The sequence below is a fragment of the Sinohyriopsis cumingii genome, chromosome 17, assembly GCF_028554795.1.
Source record: "Sinohyriopsis cumingii isolate HCF-2022 chromosome 17, ASM2855479v2, whole genome shotgun sequence".
Lineage (NCBI taxonomy): Eukaryota > Metazoa > Mollusca > Bivalvia > Unionida > Unionidae > Sinohyriopsis > Sinohyriopsis cumingii.
The window spans coordinates 81,204,099-81,222,117 of NC_142977.1; the positions used below are offsets into that span (position 1 = coordinate 81,204,099).

An 18,019-nucleotide genomic window follows, 5' to 3' on the forward strand; every position below is an offset into this window, starting at 1 on the left:
CCCCGGAAGCAGGAGGTTGCGGATTCGAACTCCGGCCGAATCATACCAAAGACTTATAAAAATATTACTAACAGCTATCTCGCTAGGTGCATAGCATTAAGAGGTTAGTGTTAGGACTGATGTCAGGATAATGTGACTGGGTGGGACATGATGCTACGCGTGTGCGGCATGATGCCCCTGTACTAGATAGACATCAATATAAACTGCCACACTGCAGACATCATAGCGATATGACTGAAAAATTGTTAAAGCTACGTTAAAAATCCAAATCACACACACACACATACGCACGCACGCACGCACGCACACACACACGCACACACACTGTCGACTGACAGTTTATATCACGATAAACTTAGAAGAAACAACATTAAACCATTAAAGAAAGCTTATCATTTTTCCTGACTCGGGACAAAACACGTCTGTGATCGATCAGTTATTAACTGTCACGGTGTGAAGACAGCCGTTGTGTATACAACTTACCTGGGGTGGAGAATGGCGCCATGTAAGGTATGTTTGTCACATTTAATATACATAATAGTACAATTATAATTTAGCCCTTCACCGAAAGCTATAATCGTGTTATTTAAAATTAATTATAAATATAAGGTAATTTACACGATGATAACAACTTGACGCATCCTTTTATATATACGAAAATACTAATTTCCGTAGCTTAATTATTTATTTTAGCTGAAGACTTTAGCATTTGGTGACACGTTCGGGTCGGCGCCATCAATGGTAGATGACATTCTATATGAGTATGCTGACCCCGGGCAACCAGAACACTCGCGACCAGTATACTCCACGATGGTCAGGATATGTAACTGAACACGACAGACAATGCGACCAAGTGATCCTCATGACCTATCTTTTCAGGTAATTAGCGTTTCAATTATTATTATTTTGTAATATGAACAAATAAATATATAAATAAATATATGATCACTCAATAGGTACGTTTAACATTTTATTTTTCAGCTGGATGAAGACTTCATTGCGTCACAGATTCCCGAAATTTTCTTTAGGGTCGATGTTAGGGTGAGCAAGAGACGACACCTGATCTTCGCCACTGAGAAACAGTTGGAACTGCTGTCCAAGGCAAATACGTGGTTCATTGATGGAACCTTCAAGATTGTCAAGGATCCATTTATCAGCTCCTGTCAATCCACGCCATCGTTAAATCCAACGATGACACGAAGCAGTTACCACCGTGTTTCATGTTGATGTCTGGCAAAAGCAAAAGAGATTACAAAAAGGTATGTTTGTTTTGAATTACGAATGAATCAAGTTGATCTTTCATAAAGTAGAAGTTCAGTATAGATAATAAGTGTATGTGCTGTAAGAAACAGTATTTTTTAAAATTTCAGTATGATTTCGGTATCAGTGCATTAAACAAATTATATACAACAAATTAAAAATAAAATATTTAAGTTAAGCAAATTAATATGTGCAACAATTAGTCAGATTAAGGCTGTGATTAATGACATGATTATTTGAATACACATATGTATTCAGGGCTGTTTTACAACATCTACCAGCGGAACCTGTTGTGACGTCATTTGTTGCGGACTTCGAGGCAGGGATCTGGAAAGGACTACAAAGCGTGGTTCATGACCCGGTCATTCACGGATGCGTTTTCCATTTCACTCAAGCACTGTGGAGAAATGTTCAAGAAAAAGGACTTCAGGTATTAAACAATATTTTATATTATGTAATATTAATCAACATTGTATAAGGAAAATGAAACTAAATTTGGTTCTTGTGCATTTATCTCTACTATTAACTCTGACTTTTTAAAAATAATTATATATATTAAATGTTTGAAGTTATCCACATTCTAAATTCACTTTTACTCAATGACTTCAAAAATGCCTTGCTTGCTTATGCTTATGTTATGCATTTGTCTGTTTTGTCCAATTTGTATTTATACACTTTTTTTGTTGTCTTACTAATCATGTTTTCTTGTAATGCATCATTGTTTTATGTAATGTCGGTATAAAGCATATTACAGGTTATGTTAAATTTGTTTTATAAATCATGTCGACGTTAAATAAATCTTATCTTTTCTTATATTATCTTATCTTAGGTGCGTTATACCTTAGTACATGAATAAATAATTTCGGAACAAGTAACATTACCAATAAAGTTCAGCTATGACTAGATATTATTTTTTTTTCTGTTTAAAAAAAAAACAGACAATATAATTCATGTTAATATTTTTCAGGTGGCGTACAACAGCAGGGACGATGTCCACAAGTTCCTGAGGAAAGTATTTGCATTACCATTCCTTCCGGCGGAGGATATTGCTCCGGCTTTTGACCAGCTACGTCAGAAGGGAACTGCGTCAGAGGACCTCGTGAAGTACATGGACTACGTGCATGATATCACCAGCAGCATATGGCACGTGACATCGTTGAGTGTTTACGGTCGAAGTATCCGAACCAACAATGATGTTGAGGGGTGGCACCACCGTATTAACATGCGCGCCACGAAAGGCAACTTGCCTTTCTACTTGCTGATACTGCTTTTGTACAACGAAGCCACCCTTCTTCCTACGCAAGCTAAGATGGTATCCGAGGGTAAACTAAGGAGATACCAACGTAAGCAGACTATCAAATGCCAGGGACGGTTGATGGCACTGTGGAAGTCCTATGCAGAGAAACGGATCTCCACCAGTCAGCTACTGAAACAATGTGCCATCATTTATGGACCATGTTAGTTCTCCATTGCCATATTATGTAAATAAAATTAATTTAAATAATAATACGATTATTCTTTTTTTTGCGCTTGTACAGTATACGGTATACACTTTCAATAGTAATGTTCAATACAGTTAAATGATTCATAATAAATACAGCTAATGAAAATCACTTACGGTGCTCGTTGTTTTAGTAAATATGATTCGTTTAGGATACAGAAATATTCCACATAAATCTTGCTTTTAAAAAAGGCATTAACATACTCAGACTCATACCAGTATACGTAGACGAAACAAATCATCTGCATTAATGTTTTAGATAATCATTTCTTTCGTCAGATTTTGGACAGCCTAGAATCTCTGAATTATGTTGCATCAACTTCCTTTTAAAAATGACTACTTGAAATGGGTTCAAATGTTTACTTTCTCAGGACAGCGTTGCGATGCCCCTGTCAAATCTCAACGAGTCGTAGATGCTGGTCTGTCAAGTTTAACACTGACATGGGATGGGGCAGAAGAAAGGTCGAAGTGACCCGTCACAAAGACTTTTCTGGCTTCAATGTGATAAAATGTTAATGCTCAATGCATTCATCTTTAAGGTTCAACATTTATTCAAAATTCTACACTTTACAGATAGATTACGAATTCAGAATAACAAACGCTGCTTGAAACAAATATTATTAAAATATAATTCGTCTTACGAGGTCCACAAAATTAGAAGAATATAAACGTATGATATTGACGTGTGATATTTTATCGAACTAAATCAGTAATTATACAGCACCTCACTTTCTCCTTTAATATATAAGTTTTATGTAGTACTATTAGTATATAGCAAAATAGACAGTATAAATAAATTCTACATAAATCTAGCAAAGGCATAAACCTATCCAGACCTGTATGTGTGGACACAAATAATGTAAACTCAGATCAATATGTATGAATAAATGTTGCTGTATGGACACTGTTTTAGCGATTTTTGTCCCCAACAGTCTGCATACAATTTAATGATCGATTCCTTAAATGCAATTTAATGATCGATTCCTTAAATGCATATTTGAACTGAGAAATATCATGTCTTAAACAAATGTAGTGTCACATTTAAATCTCAGACGAAACTTATTGATATTTCACATGGTCCGAATCAGCCAGAAATCTGGTCTGAATCAGCCAGTAATTTGGACCAAATAAGGCTGGTCCGAATCAGCCTGTTACCGTAAGAAATGCGTCCGATTGTTGTGATTGTGGTAGTTACCATGTCGAGAAATGTGTACTCATGACTCGGAAGTTGTTGATATATGTATCAGGAGTCGTTAATACCGTTGTTGTATTATTACCCTTTTTTACTGTACAGCGTGTATGGAATATTTCGATGTGAGTGTGTGCGTGACCTAATAATTTTAATCGCCAGGATGCTGATGAAAGGTTGTGAGAGGGTGTGAGATTGTCTAGGTCGAAAGGAAGACGGGACTATACGTCCCATTTTATTTACAGAGAAGTCTTCGGTGCTGTTCTAGAGTTGTTCAGGTTGTACCGCCTGCCACCCAAAAGTGACGAAGTGGGGAGAAGTTGTTGTAGAGGTTACGGGACCGGATAGAATAACGGAGGCAGGAGTTTGAAGGCAGATCGGAAAACGGAAGTTGAGGAAGTGGAAGGGTTAAGGACGTAGTAAAGTGATGGAAGGGGTACTGGAGTACCAATCAAGGAAAATGAAATAATACAGATTAGAAAAGTAGCATAGACAGGTGGAAACACTCTGACGTTGCACATCAGATGATGAAATTGGCAGATTCAAAAGGTCGACTGAGTGGAGAAATTGTGGAAATTTACTTGTGTTGTTTTAACATTTATATCTGTTATTAAATTGATATTCAGCACATTTTATTTTTTATATTATCCACCTAGACTGTCGGAAATTCTGACTGGGTACTCGGAGCTAGATATCCATCTATTTAATTTTTTTAAAATTGTACGTCTTCCTACGAGATTATCAAAAATACCCTTGGAGACAATGTTACATGAACCTTATCCCACCTTCCATTTCCGAAAGTATTTACCAGGCACGATTACAGTCTCGTTGAAAATTATGCAAGTCCTTCGTTTCTTGGTTACAAATTTCAAACCATATCCTGCTCCGTCCGCGCAGACGTTTGTAATATGAAAAACTAGAGTTGTCAACAGCAAATGAAATTATAAATGCCTGCTATTTTAAGAGACGTGATGTGGGGCAGGTGTGTGACGCGGACTCTCACTCAGATCAAATAAAGGCACAGTAGTTTTGTAAATAGCTAAAGGCTTAATGATAAATAATAAAATTGTCCATGAGAAACACAACGGTTCTTAGAAACGCAATGTTTCTTCTGTACACGGCGTAATAATGACGTAGGTTGAAGCGTAAGGAAACGCAGGGGGAAACCAAAGTAAAATTAGGGTACATACACTCAAATTTTGGTCATGACAGAGTGACGTTTTTTTTTTCTCTAAAAAGAAATTAAATCAAACTGAGCAGGACAAGTAGGTAAGATAATCTACTGAGGCATGACTTTTCTATAAATTCTTGAGCAGATGGGGGTTGTGCTTTAGTACAGCTATTTATTGCTTTCAGGAAAAGTTACCTTTGTTCAAATGGTCATAGGAACATTTTGGGCTCGTTTGAATGACAGACTAGTTAGGTTGGATTTATCAAAGTTCCCTTCCTTTTACGTCTATTGAATATGCATACATGTATATCCAATCAAAGCAATTATCGCGATTCAAGCTTTTGCCATAAAGTCCATCGATGCAGATCTCTCTTTATGTTGGCTGGCTGAGTATTGTTCAGTGCATGTGTGCTAAAGGTGATCTGTATTGCCGGTGTACCGGTTGACTGCGGTAATCCCCCCCCACCCCGGTACGTATCATGGTACTTTTTCACTGTCCCGTTATGTCGGTAGCTTCCGTCAGTAAGGAATGTATGGAAATTCCTGAAGAATTTTGTTACGACTTAATGATATTAACAGCGTATATTCATTGTTCAGGGCAAAATGGTTTTAATAATTATCATTTTTTACACAAATGTATCTGTCACAAATTAATGGTGAATATTACCTACATAATTATAAATATCATCCTTGAATCAAATGTTTAACGCTTGTCATGTATGTCAAAGACGTGGCCAAATGGAATATTGTAAAACATTAAAGTCAAATCAATCTTTCTGAAAAATTTCGGACAAAACCACGCACATATAATCTTTTAGTTGATTACTAGCATATATGAATGCGTTAAGTATATTTATTCCTTTATAAGACTGCGAATCTTCCATTGATTTTAAATAGCGCACTTGTTTTCCGTTTGAACTTCAGTGTGATTCTCAAGTCCACTAAATATGTTCTCGTCTTGTAAGTACGTCTTACGTTTATTTGCCCTCTCGGATATCTTGTCCGGGCGTTGGCATCCGACTCTAAGTTTCCTCGCCTATTATATCAAAAGTGTAGTTGAAAAACTGTAGGCTTCAGTATCAACACTTGCTATATTTATATATAGTCTCTCTAATGTCAGCATGATGTCCTTCACATTATCAGTTACAGTGTGAGTTCAATTATCCCCATTTGTTACAGATTTTAGATTATAACATATACAACAAACAAATTACCACACATATTATATTTATCTAGTATAAGGTACTGGCCATTTCAAGGGGGGAGGGGGTCATTTTGCTGAAATTTTTTCTTTTCTTTTAATCTCAAGACAATTCATACTTTTCTGAATAATTTCATAGAACGAATATATTATTTTGCTTTAAATCAGATCGATAACTTTTTTCATTGCTATTGTCATAAGGAGATTAAACGAAAAAAGTGTCGAGCCCCTACACTGAAACATTAAATTATTGGTCCTTAAAATAATTGTAGTACACCGTGGTACGTATATCGGTACTTCCCGAAATACCGTGGTATATATTTCTTTGTGGTACCCAGCTCTAATGAGTGCAGTTTCAACAGAATTAGAAATAGAAATTTAATCATGATCCAATATCAAGGCTGTTGTTAAGATATGCATAATGCTCTTCAAATGTCCACATATGAGGGTTATTTCTGTTGGAACTGGAGACAGAAATAAAATAAATCGGAGAACTGTCATGGCAGGATGCATTGCTTTCAATTTCATAAGGAATGAATCACATATAATAAACATGGACTTGGAACAGATAGATTGAAAGATCGGTAGAAATTTTTTACAGATAGCTAAAAGTTTGCTGTCTTCTTTGAAAATCAATAATAAAAAAAAGACATTCATCAGCGCGTATAATAACAATTTATTCTGTGTCAACAGACTTGTCTCTCATATTTATGATATTCATGAACATAACAAACGTAACATTCTATATTTACAACTTACACAAAAAGGTTTAGAGTAATAATGAAACATATAGAAGTTTGCATAGACAAATTCTAAAGTAACATTTACGAATGACTAGATTTAGCCTGAGAATGAAAATTGCCTTGCAATACACAAAACAAAAAGTAATACACGTACATATCAAAGGTATATGGTAGAGAACAGCACTTAATCACGAAAAACATGGGATATAACTTGCAATGATGACAAAATTTAGATGTGAAAGTTACTAACGATGGGATTATCATATATTATCAGGTAAGCTTAATTGCAAGAATGTTGTGACTTCAACTAAAGATAGTCAATTATTTTCAAATCTTTAAGTCACTGATAGCGTCATGAAGACTAGAAAGTATTAATTTTCAAAATTGGTCACTTCTAAACAGAAAACAAGAAAAACAGTGAAAGTTATGAGATAATAATATAATTAGTTATAATGAAAAGAAACATGTTACAACTTTGCCTTCAACTGAAGTTCACACTGCTCTTTTCAATACTAATAAAAAGTTACGACAAAATTGTATGCATGGGGGGAGCAATGCACATCAGCACCATTCTGGCTATACAGTGTCATGTAAGTTTAGATATCCCCAAAACGTCATACAAAACCAAGTGGCAAAATAGGATATAATTCTCAAAAAATACTCAGATATCAAGTTTAAAAAAATATAAACTGCACTATTTTAAATAACACCAGGACCTTCTCAAATGGAAAATCATCATGGGTCATAGGCTGGACCAAGGGCAAATGAATGCCTTTATTAATTCCATGACATGCATGATGGGGCATCAGGTCTATTCTACATAATGAAAACTGCAGGAGGGAGACATAAAAGAAAAGATAAATATGCACTGGCAAACAAAATCTCAAATGCTAGGTGGTGATGAATGCTCGCTTTTTTGGCATGGGTTTTTATATATATTTCCACCTAATATTCAAAACCTTAACAATTTAAAAACAATTAAATTTTTTGAAATATAAAGGTTGGTTGGTATGGTTTTACATGGCAGCCAGTATATGTGGTGGAGGAAGAACCCAGGAAAAAACCCCGAGAAAAACCACTAACCCATGGGAAGCTACTGGCAAGCTTTCTCACATACCCATATCGGCTGAGCTTAAGACTTGAAACCACGCTGACAGAGGTGATATGTCTGTGATATAAACAGGCATGTTCCTCAGACCATTCTGCAACCCAGGTCCCGAAATACAAAGGTATGTGGCCAGATCATTTAAGTACAAATATTCAATAATTGCCAAAAAGAAATACATCCTAAAAAGCTCTAAAATGGGATCTTAATTTTTCTCCATGTGTAACAAGATTCGTAAAGGCTTCATATATTTTGATTTCTGTCATATTGTAACAATAAAGAAAAAAGTTCATATTAAGGAGGTTTACAATTAAACAAGAAATTGTTACCACTATGAAATATTGATATTTTACAAAATATGCATCACAAATACATAATTTTTAAAGTCAAGTTGAAATAGACAGCTTTTTGTTTACTCATGTTCTAATTCATACAAAGTGTGCAGAGATTAAAGTTATATTTTAATACAATCACATCTCTTTTGAAATGAATATTGTAAATACCCATATATAATAATGCTCACTCTTCTGGAGAAAACATTAATAGCTTAAACAACACTCCTTCCATATAAGACCCTACCATATAACACAGTTCCTCTTTATAAGGCAGGTATTGTCATGAATCCCATTTCATTATTCACTACAGAAATTATATCATGTACTTCATTATTGGGCATTCTCACCATAAGGTGTTCAACTATATTCCTCCCATGGACAGAGTTAGAATAAGTATTGTTTGTATGCCAAGCAATTATATTACATGCTCGCCATCTATGCCTTTTGGTTGAAGTTTGGCATGCAAACGAGGTCCAAAATATATAAAAATATAATTTGTCCAATTTTGTTAACAGATAACTGATTTTTAAACACTATATGATAAGTACTTAAAAGTTCAGTTATAGAGTGGTTTAGTGTAGTAAAGTGATGCTGTTCAGAGTGAATAGAACAAGAAACCATCTCAACTTAAATACACTTGACAGTCATAACCTTGATTTAATATTTAACTTCTTCTTTTGATAATTAAAATGGATATCTTGTGTCAAGCTTCTGTGACTGTGATTCAGCAATTGTTTTAAGGTCAAAGAAAAAATTCACCTTAATAGCATTCAGATGTTTACCGAAAACAAAGATCGCTTATCAATAATCAGTTTAAACATGCAATCAATTAACCGTGCCAGCCCTAGATGAATCTTATCAAAAGAATATATTCCTAAGTATTTATAAGGCTTAATGGCACATGAACGTAATCCTAACTATGCAGTGACAAGTAATTTTAAGTATCCTAAAATCCCTAAAAAATCAAACAAAAAGAAAGATAAAGGCAAAACAGGGTAAAATCTCTAAAATACAAAGCCAGATTCTTGGTATAAACAAAAAATATTTTCACAATCCCAGGGTAAAATGGTTGCCTCCATTAGTAGATTCTTATGACAATGCTGCAGGTACCTTGAGCCTTTTCAAGATATACAAGCTTACAGAGAGGCAAATGAAAATAAAGTGTTGACTCAAATATACCAGTGAATTACATCATGATATCCAGTTTTATGCTGTTTGTAGTTAGGTGTCTTACACATGGGGAAATCTGAATTTCAAAAGTGAAGACAGGTACATCTGAAAATACCAATACGATGTGAAGTAATTATAGCATTTGTAGCACAAGAGTACTGTGTAACAATGTTCCATATAGCATATGTAGCACAAGATTACTGTGTGACAATGCTCCATATAGCATATGTAGCACAAGATTACTGTGTGACAATGCTCCATATAGCATATGTAGCACAAGATTACTGTGTAACAATGCTCCAATAATAAGCAAATATCCTTCATGTTCTTGGAAAATACTGAGATACACTTCCTGGTGATTGCAAAAAGAAAATATTTCAGCCTCTTTTTTGTAAAGTTTTCAGCTATTTATCTCGTTCTATTTCCTGGTATTTGTGTATATGATTTCAATAGTTTTACAATACTGATCTTGTGCAATAAAATACTTCCGTGCTACCACGACTGCTACTAATGATGTCTCTTGTGCTTGTAAGCATTACTGAGAATCTTGATTTTCTGCCATTTTTATACAAGCATAAAAGTACAACTTTTTATTTTAAAAAATCTAGATACATGATTTCAAAACAAAAAACTTTAAACACTTTCTGACAAAGTGGGAAAATGCTTAATTTTTTATATATAAAAGTCCTAGATATGTGATCTCAAAACAAAAGTTAACAAAATGTTAAACACTTATTGACAAATCAGGAAAACTGCTATAACACCGAAAATCTAATTAGGTCATCTACATGTTGTCCTTGTCTACCTCAATTGGCTGTTACCTAATGGTCATAATAAGGTCTTAAAAAAATATCCATGTCCAAAAATGGGTATGAGATTTGACCACTTGGTAATGACTTAAAATTAGGTCATTTATATATGAATACAAATATATATCGATCAGTTTCTGTTTAGTCATGCTAACATGTTTTTTTGTCAAACAAGATCCATATGTTTTTAAAATGTGAAAATTTATTTTTGCAAATTACTGTATCTACCTAAAAATTGGACTAAATATGCAAACAAAGATACCTAAAACATTTTATTTGTATTGAGTAGTTTTATCACAACAGGATGAATAGACTTAAGTATGGAAAGGACCACATCAACATGCCCCCAATGCAGACAATATAGGCATAATAATTGGTGAGCACTGAACCAACTCCAGCAGTTTTCCATATATAAAAAATTTCAGTAAATTTACATAGAATCATATACCAGATCTGCACACCTGTGAAATGCAAAAGCTTGGTAATGCATTAACAACAGGAAAGGCGCAAATAAAGTCTTAAAAAAAACAACAGAAAGTAGATTTGCACAACATGCTAAGATGAGGTAGATACAAAAATACTGAAGCTTTACTGATGATTTCCACATACGAGTCAGAATTACAGGACAATGAGTTTTTGATTAACTGATGCAGTAATATTTCACAGTATACTAACATTCCAATTATAAGTTCTGCCAAATGTCTTGAAAATGTTCTTAAATAAGTACTTCATAAATTCAAAAACACCCTAATGTAAGTACATTAATTTTAATAAATTGCAACAGCTAAGATTTTAATTTTTCTCAAAAATAAGTTGAAAAAAATATGACATATACATTTAAATACTTTTAATACCACCCCAACCCCACTTCAGGGAATAAAAAATGAAATACTGACATCTTTATGAATATAATTAAACCATTCCTTTCTTCATTGTGCTATATCAATGATGTTCAATCTGTGACTGACATACACTGATTTATAGACTCTTAATATGGCTGGTGGTCCCATTTTAATCCAGTATACACTTGACAAAAAAAAGTACATGTATCTTTAAATATTCCAGACTAATGTTGCAATATATAGCACTCTTATATCTGAATAAGCACTTACTAGATGTATGTATGTATGTACGTACGTATGTATGTTTTTCACACCTATTTTACAAAGACCACAAATAATGAATGAGAATATAAATGCAACCATTCTCATACATGTACACGTGCACTTCTGTAGTTCATACATACTATCAACATTCTGCATAAAATCAGCAATGACTACTTCAAAATATATTCATAAATAAAAAATACACATAATCTTCATAGCACCATCATCATCAAATCCTGGTGGTTTTGAAACAGCAAAATATTATGCCCGATATACAAGTTATAACTACATGTAAAGCAGGCAATAATACTAAAATAGATCACATATATGTTGCATTTGTCTAGAATTAACTTTGGGGGGATATTCACACAGTTCAATATATTTCTGACATGCATGACAATGTGTGCCACAACACTGAGTATCCATGAAAATACATGTTATATGATACTTCAAAAAATTTGATGATCTGAATTTTTATGTCATAATGAAAGATGTATCCTCTGTATTTATATATACAATTAACAATGATGAAGCCCAGGATTCCAAAGAAATCAGATTGTTGCTATAATCTAGGAAAAATAACATACAAAAACATTGGAAGGAACCTACAGGGTCAATTCAAAAATGATAACAGTGGGGAGGCAGTTTCCACTTATTATTTATTAAAGAAACAGTAATTTTCTGAATACAGGAGTTATTTAAAGATGTGATACTTGTGCAATCAATAGATTCTTTTATGCAATTTTTTAAAAAATTGGTATGAATTCCACAATCATATTTCTTAGAGTAGATCCAGGACCTTGTAAAGCACTTCATGAAATATGAGATTTCATAATATCTGTATTCAGTAGTTACTATACACCTTCCCAAAAGAGTGTACTAAATCAAAAAAAAATGTCTCTAGTCCTGGTTAAACAGTCTGGCATAATGTTTTCTATATTTTCCCATTTTTAAAAACATTCTGATTCTTTCGTCTTTACTGGGAAAATATTTTGAAATAATTTTTAACTATTTCAACAATATCTTATTACAAAACATTTCTAAAACAATTGAAATTATACCTGCAGACAATATTGCAATGTGTTTGCTCAACAATAAATATCTTAACTAATGTCGTGACTAAAAATCACATTTTAAAATGGACTGTAATAAAATTCTAATGGTTGATGATACAGATACAAATTTCTAAACATTTCTTTACTAAAAAAAATATTTAAACAAAAAAAAATAATACAAGGTCAAATCTTTGGGCTTTGCTATAACTGTACTGCTGCTGAAATGTTAGATAATGAGAAAATGAAACATGCATTAAAAAATGCACTGGCCAATATATCAGACTGTTAACATGTAATACAAGTTATGAACCCCATATTGTCAAAAATTTATAAGAAACTCAAGTTGAAAACCACTAAATCAGATATTATTCTCAATGCACAATGACTAAATTGAAATTTTACATGCTAGTAGAGAAACTAAAGTGAAGAAAATTCTGCGAATTTGATGATCTAATTCATTTTCCCCAGTAATCAAAGTAATAAGTCATCAAGTTTTCCAACTTTGAGAATAAGATGGTGTTTCATGCTCAATCTTTTTGAGAATACAATGCCTGGTCCATGACAAAACTCCTCAAAGTGTTTCATGCTCAACATTTCTGAGAATACAATGCCTGGTCCATGACAAAACTCCTCAAAGTGTTTCATGCTCAGCGTTTCTGAGAATACAATGCCTGGTCCATGACAAAACTCCTCAAAGTGTTTCATGCTCAACGTTTCTGAGAATACAATGCCTGGTCCATGACAAAACTCCTCAAAGTGTTTCATGCTCAACGTTTCTGAGAATACAATGCCTGGTCCATGACAAAACTCCTCAAAGTGTTTCATGCTCAACGTTTCTGAGAATACAATGCCTGGTCCATGACAAAACTCCTCAAAGTGTTTCATGCTCAACGTTTCTGAGAATACAATGCCTGGTCCATGACAAAACTCATCATCTTTAGTGCAAACTCAAATTCAAATTTTGGAAATGTGCAATAATTCAAACACTAGAAATTTCAAAAGAGCAATATCTTCGAGATACAGATGACTACTGAATACTCATAATAAGCCAGGTTTGCTTGGTCCACATTCATCATTAGGCAACAAAAGATATCATTACTGTACATGAATTTACACTTTGGCTGACATTATGACCTAGTCTGCTTTTTATGCACTGAAGAGTTTGAAAGGTTAGAGGTCATATGGGTTAAATACTTTACAATTTGAAAGGATTTTTAACCTAAGCAAGCTGAAACTAGAACAACTGCAATGGCTCATCATCACAAATTCCCCATGCTTTTTACTGAATATTCCAAACCTACTCCATCCCCAATTACATGACCCAGAACCAGGTGTCACAATACCAAGTCCATCACATACATGATGCATGGTCTGCACATAGTTTGAATGAAAATTATCTGAAAATGGCACTGTAGCTGAAATTTATGTAACTGACTTGTCAGCACATGCCAGAGACCCCAGGGGGTAGAAGTCAAGGATAACCCACCTCTTGCAGATGGTTATCCCAAATTTTTGTGAATTTGAACCCAGTAGCTTAAATGTGGTATCAAAATGTCCCCCTTTAAAGCATGGGAATGCTAAAGTGACTTCTGTACATTATATAGCCATCTAATAGCATGGAAATGCTAAAGTGGCTTCTGTACATTATATAGCCATCTAATAGCATGGGAATAATAAAGTGGCTTCTGTACATTATATAGCCATATAATAGCATGGGAATACTAAATTGGCTTCTGTACATTAAATAGCCATCTAATAGCATGGGCATAATAAAGTGGCTTCTGTACATTATATAGCCATCTAATAGCATGGGAATACTAAAGTGGCTTCTGTACATTATATAGCCATCTAAGTGTACTTAAACTGAGTACAAATTCATTCATATATAAAAGATGTGCAATTGGGATTCATGCTGATTTCTATGAAATCATACTGAACAATCCACTGATGTACATCATATTTTTCAAGCCCAATCTTTATTTTTTTCCATTAAATCCCTCCAATATTCAGAAATTCCACCCTCAGTGTCACATACAGGGAAATTCTCCCATAAATTTTCAGTTTAAGAACAGACCCTGTACATATTGCATATGTGTTACATCTTGCGATTTCGAACAATCACCCAGGTAGAATGTATTTTTACCGTCAAATGTCTCTGGACCTAAAGCAAAGGGACATAACTTGTACATCTGCTTGATATAAATGTAAATAGAACTCATTTTACTCACTGAACAGCATGCACTTGTGTCAAATATCATGTACTTTCAGAATTATACTGACATATCTTGTGATACTTCTGTTACACTGGTGTACTGCATGTTGACCAACCAAACCTGTCCTTAGAAACAAGACAGAGCAAGTGTATTACATTCTGACCAATAAAACCTGCCCTTAGAAACAAGACAGAGCTAGTGTTACATTCTGACCAATCAAACCTGCCCTTACAAATAAGACAGAGTGGTCCTCACCATAAGGCATCTCATTTTGACTGGGTCCTTTTAAAATGCAAGTACGGTCGTGGATCTGATTACATTATGTAATAGCAATACTATCCTTAATGTACTCCAGTATAAAGCAACCTTGTCTACCACATGGTACACTGTAATGGCTCCCTTGAATAGCATCATTGTAAGGTATCACTGAACTATGTATAATGTACTTGGATATAAACTGACATCACCTACAAGATGGTGTACTGTAATGGCATTATTGTAAGGTATCACTGAACTATGTATAATGTACTCGGGTATAAACTGACATCATCTACAAGATGGTGCCCTGTAATTGCTCTCTTTAACACTGTTCCAGAAGGATCATTGTAATTATTGTATAATCTGAGAGTAATGTATTTACCTATTATAATATGCATTAGTGAACCACATAAAAACTGACCTGCCATCTTACGATGAGCCAGAAGATTAACGACTGATCCTGGCAAAAACTACAAGCAAAATGATGAATAAGACCCAATCAACTGGCTTAACAATATTATCTTTAGGACCAATCACAACATATTTCTTTTGAAATATTTGCTTTCATTTCTGTTACAATGATCTCCTGAAGCAGCTTTTAAATAAAAAAGACTTGGTTGATCCACTGTAACATATAGCTCAAAATAAGCATAGGTGTGACAAGGAAGAAAAAGAAACCTTTTGTAGATACAGTCACATCAATTTGTATATCACATGTTTTCAATTGTCATAAACTGTTAAAATTATTAAAAGACAATTGAAAAAAAAGAAAATATTTTTCAATACAAGATTTTCATTTGCCAAAAGATTACTGTTAATTGACTAAATACATTTTCATGACTGAAAAAAGTTAAGATTTTTCCATTACCAAAACATCAATTAATTATAATGAATCTTTTACTGAATATTCTTTATACTATGATCTACATCTTTATATGAAGGGCATTGACCTCATTATAAAAAATGCAAAAGAAAAACTGGCTCATCATTACCTACTTAGCTGTTAATTTTTTTGCCTTTTATAGATAATATATTTAGTGAAATAACAAAATACAAAAAAAAAAACTATAGACAGAAAGGAGTAAATGAAAAATGTTTGATTTACTAGTGTTAACATGAATTCTGAAGAATATGCTGTCTTGCCTGCATAGCTGAGGCATACTGCAATTGCCAAGCAAGGTCATTCAAGTGTGCAAAGCTGATCACTGTGACCTCCTTTTACATGTCATTTGCAGTACCTTCCATGAGGAATACACCCATCAAGTTTACCGATACATGAAAAAATGTCAGAAAAACTAAGATAATGCAAAATTAATGTTGACCCCTACACCAACAACAACAATAATTGAAAAGTGACACTTTTGTCTTATCTATGCCTCAGGTCAAAACAAAAATTAGTTTTTAACTGACTATGGAGCCGTGCAAATGCATTTTGATTTTATATACTCAACAATTAACTGCTTCAGCCCAGAAATGCCTTCCCATCATGCACCACCTGATCAGGGTTTATGGTTATTTTGTCTTTGTCTTGTTCTTTTTGGTACTTATAATTTCAAGCAAAGTGCACAGGTCCTGATCTGCTTGTGTATTATGTGCCAGCAAATGAATATTCTAGACTGTATGCAGTTAAGTGGGTATTATATAAAATGGAATAATATTCCATTAATTACATGTAGAACCAGACAAAACGCATTTGTAATTAAATTGCAACTCTTCTCTCATACTCTGAATTCTTTGTTTTTTCATTTCCTTTCACTTCTGCCAACAGCATTCTTCTATCCATGATCAGCTCTATTTTACGTACATAATTTTAATTCACAAAGAAACCCTCATAATTTGGTGAGGAAAATTGTGAAGCAATAATAAAGCAAAGCACTGGTAATGCAAACTTTGTTGTGGGTTTTTTCGGCTCTCCCAGAATAAATACCATTTTGTAAGAAACAAAAATAGCAATTGATACAGTAATCTTGGTGAAAAGTCTGTCCACTTTAATCTGAACCAACTTCTATCCCAGGCAGACGATTTTGCATACAAAGTACTCTTCCCATTTTGAAATCCACTTGCAACCACCATTAACAACTGCCAGAGAATACTGTTCTTTAACATCAGCATCGGTGTGAAATATATTACTCTATTTTTGCCCCTCCTCTTCTTTGGCCTCAAACGAATGATCACAGTAGGCTATATTAAAGCAGCTCAGCTGCATATCTGATAAAAACACAGCCATTTCCATGGAAACTAAAGCTTCATGTTGCCATGGTAAAATGCATCTGCCATGCCAACCAGCCAGCATGGCAATGTGTACTGGAGTTTTCATGTACTCCAATGAGATTCTATATATCTGTAAACATCTTAATACGAGTTCTGTTTCATATTACTCTGAGTATTCTCCAACTGAAGAGTGATAGCAGGAAAGTGAGAAGAAATGATGGGTATGAGGGAAGAATACACCCCCCTGAAGCTGTCACTGATACACTAGAAGTCCTAAGAGGTGCATAGAGTAACGGTGTTAAAACAAGATGAGACATTAGAACTGGGCTACGAGTTCTTATTAAGTGTTCAAATCTTTCTGCTTCTTTCACACAGGCTTGAACCTGAAAGAGAAAATGTCAGAGTTAAGAATGCAACCTAGATACATATTCATCCAAGTACAATGCAGACCTAACTTTAAACAGTACTGATCTGTCATCACAAATATACATGTATATCCAGGTCTATATCATTGATTCTGTTGAAGATCAGAAGCAAAGAGCACTAAAGCCTCATTGACAGGCTCATTATTCAGTAGCAGAGCTCAACTGCATTAGATATCCTATTTTAGAATAATCACTTGTTAAATGTGTTTATCTTTTATATAGTCAAGGGTCCATGCAATCCAAAATTGCTTGGTTTGTGTGCATATT

General features: G+C 34.1%; 1 protein-coding gene and 1 pseudogene across 1 annotated transcript in view; one reads left to right on the forward strand and one right to left on the reverse strand.

Annotated features, from left to right (window-relative positions):
* Positions 1–738: 738 nt before the first annotated feature.
* On the forward strand, positions 739–2,722 carry LOC149779320 (uncharacterized; annotated as a pseudogene).
* Positions 2,723–6,978: 4,256 nt separating this feature from the next.
* Positions 6,979–18,019, reverse strand: part of LOC149779321 (reversion-inducing cysteine-rich protein with Kazal motifs-like) — a 202,770-nt gene continuing 191,729 nt past the window's right edge. Inside the window, exon 24 of the mRNA XM_089939933.1 lies at positions 6,979–17,710. Within this exon, the coding sequence (XP_089796059.1) occupies positions 17,486–17,710 (225 nt within the window). The 3' untranslated portion in view covers positions 6,979–17,485. The remainder of the gene's footprint in view (positions 17,711–18,019) is intronic.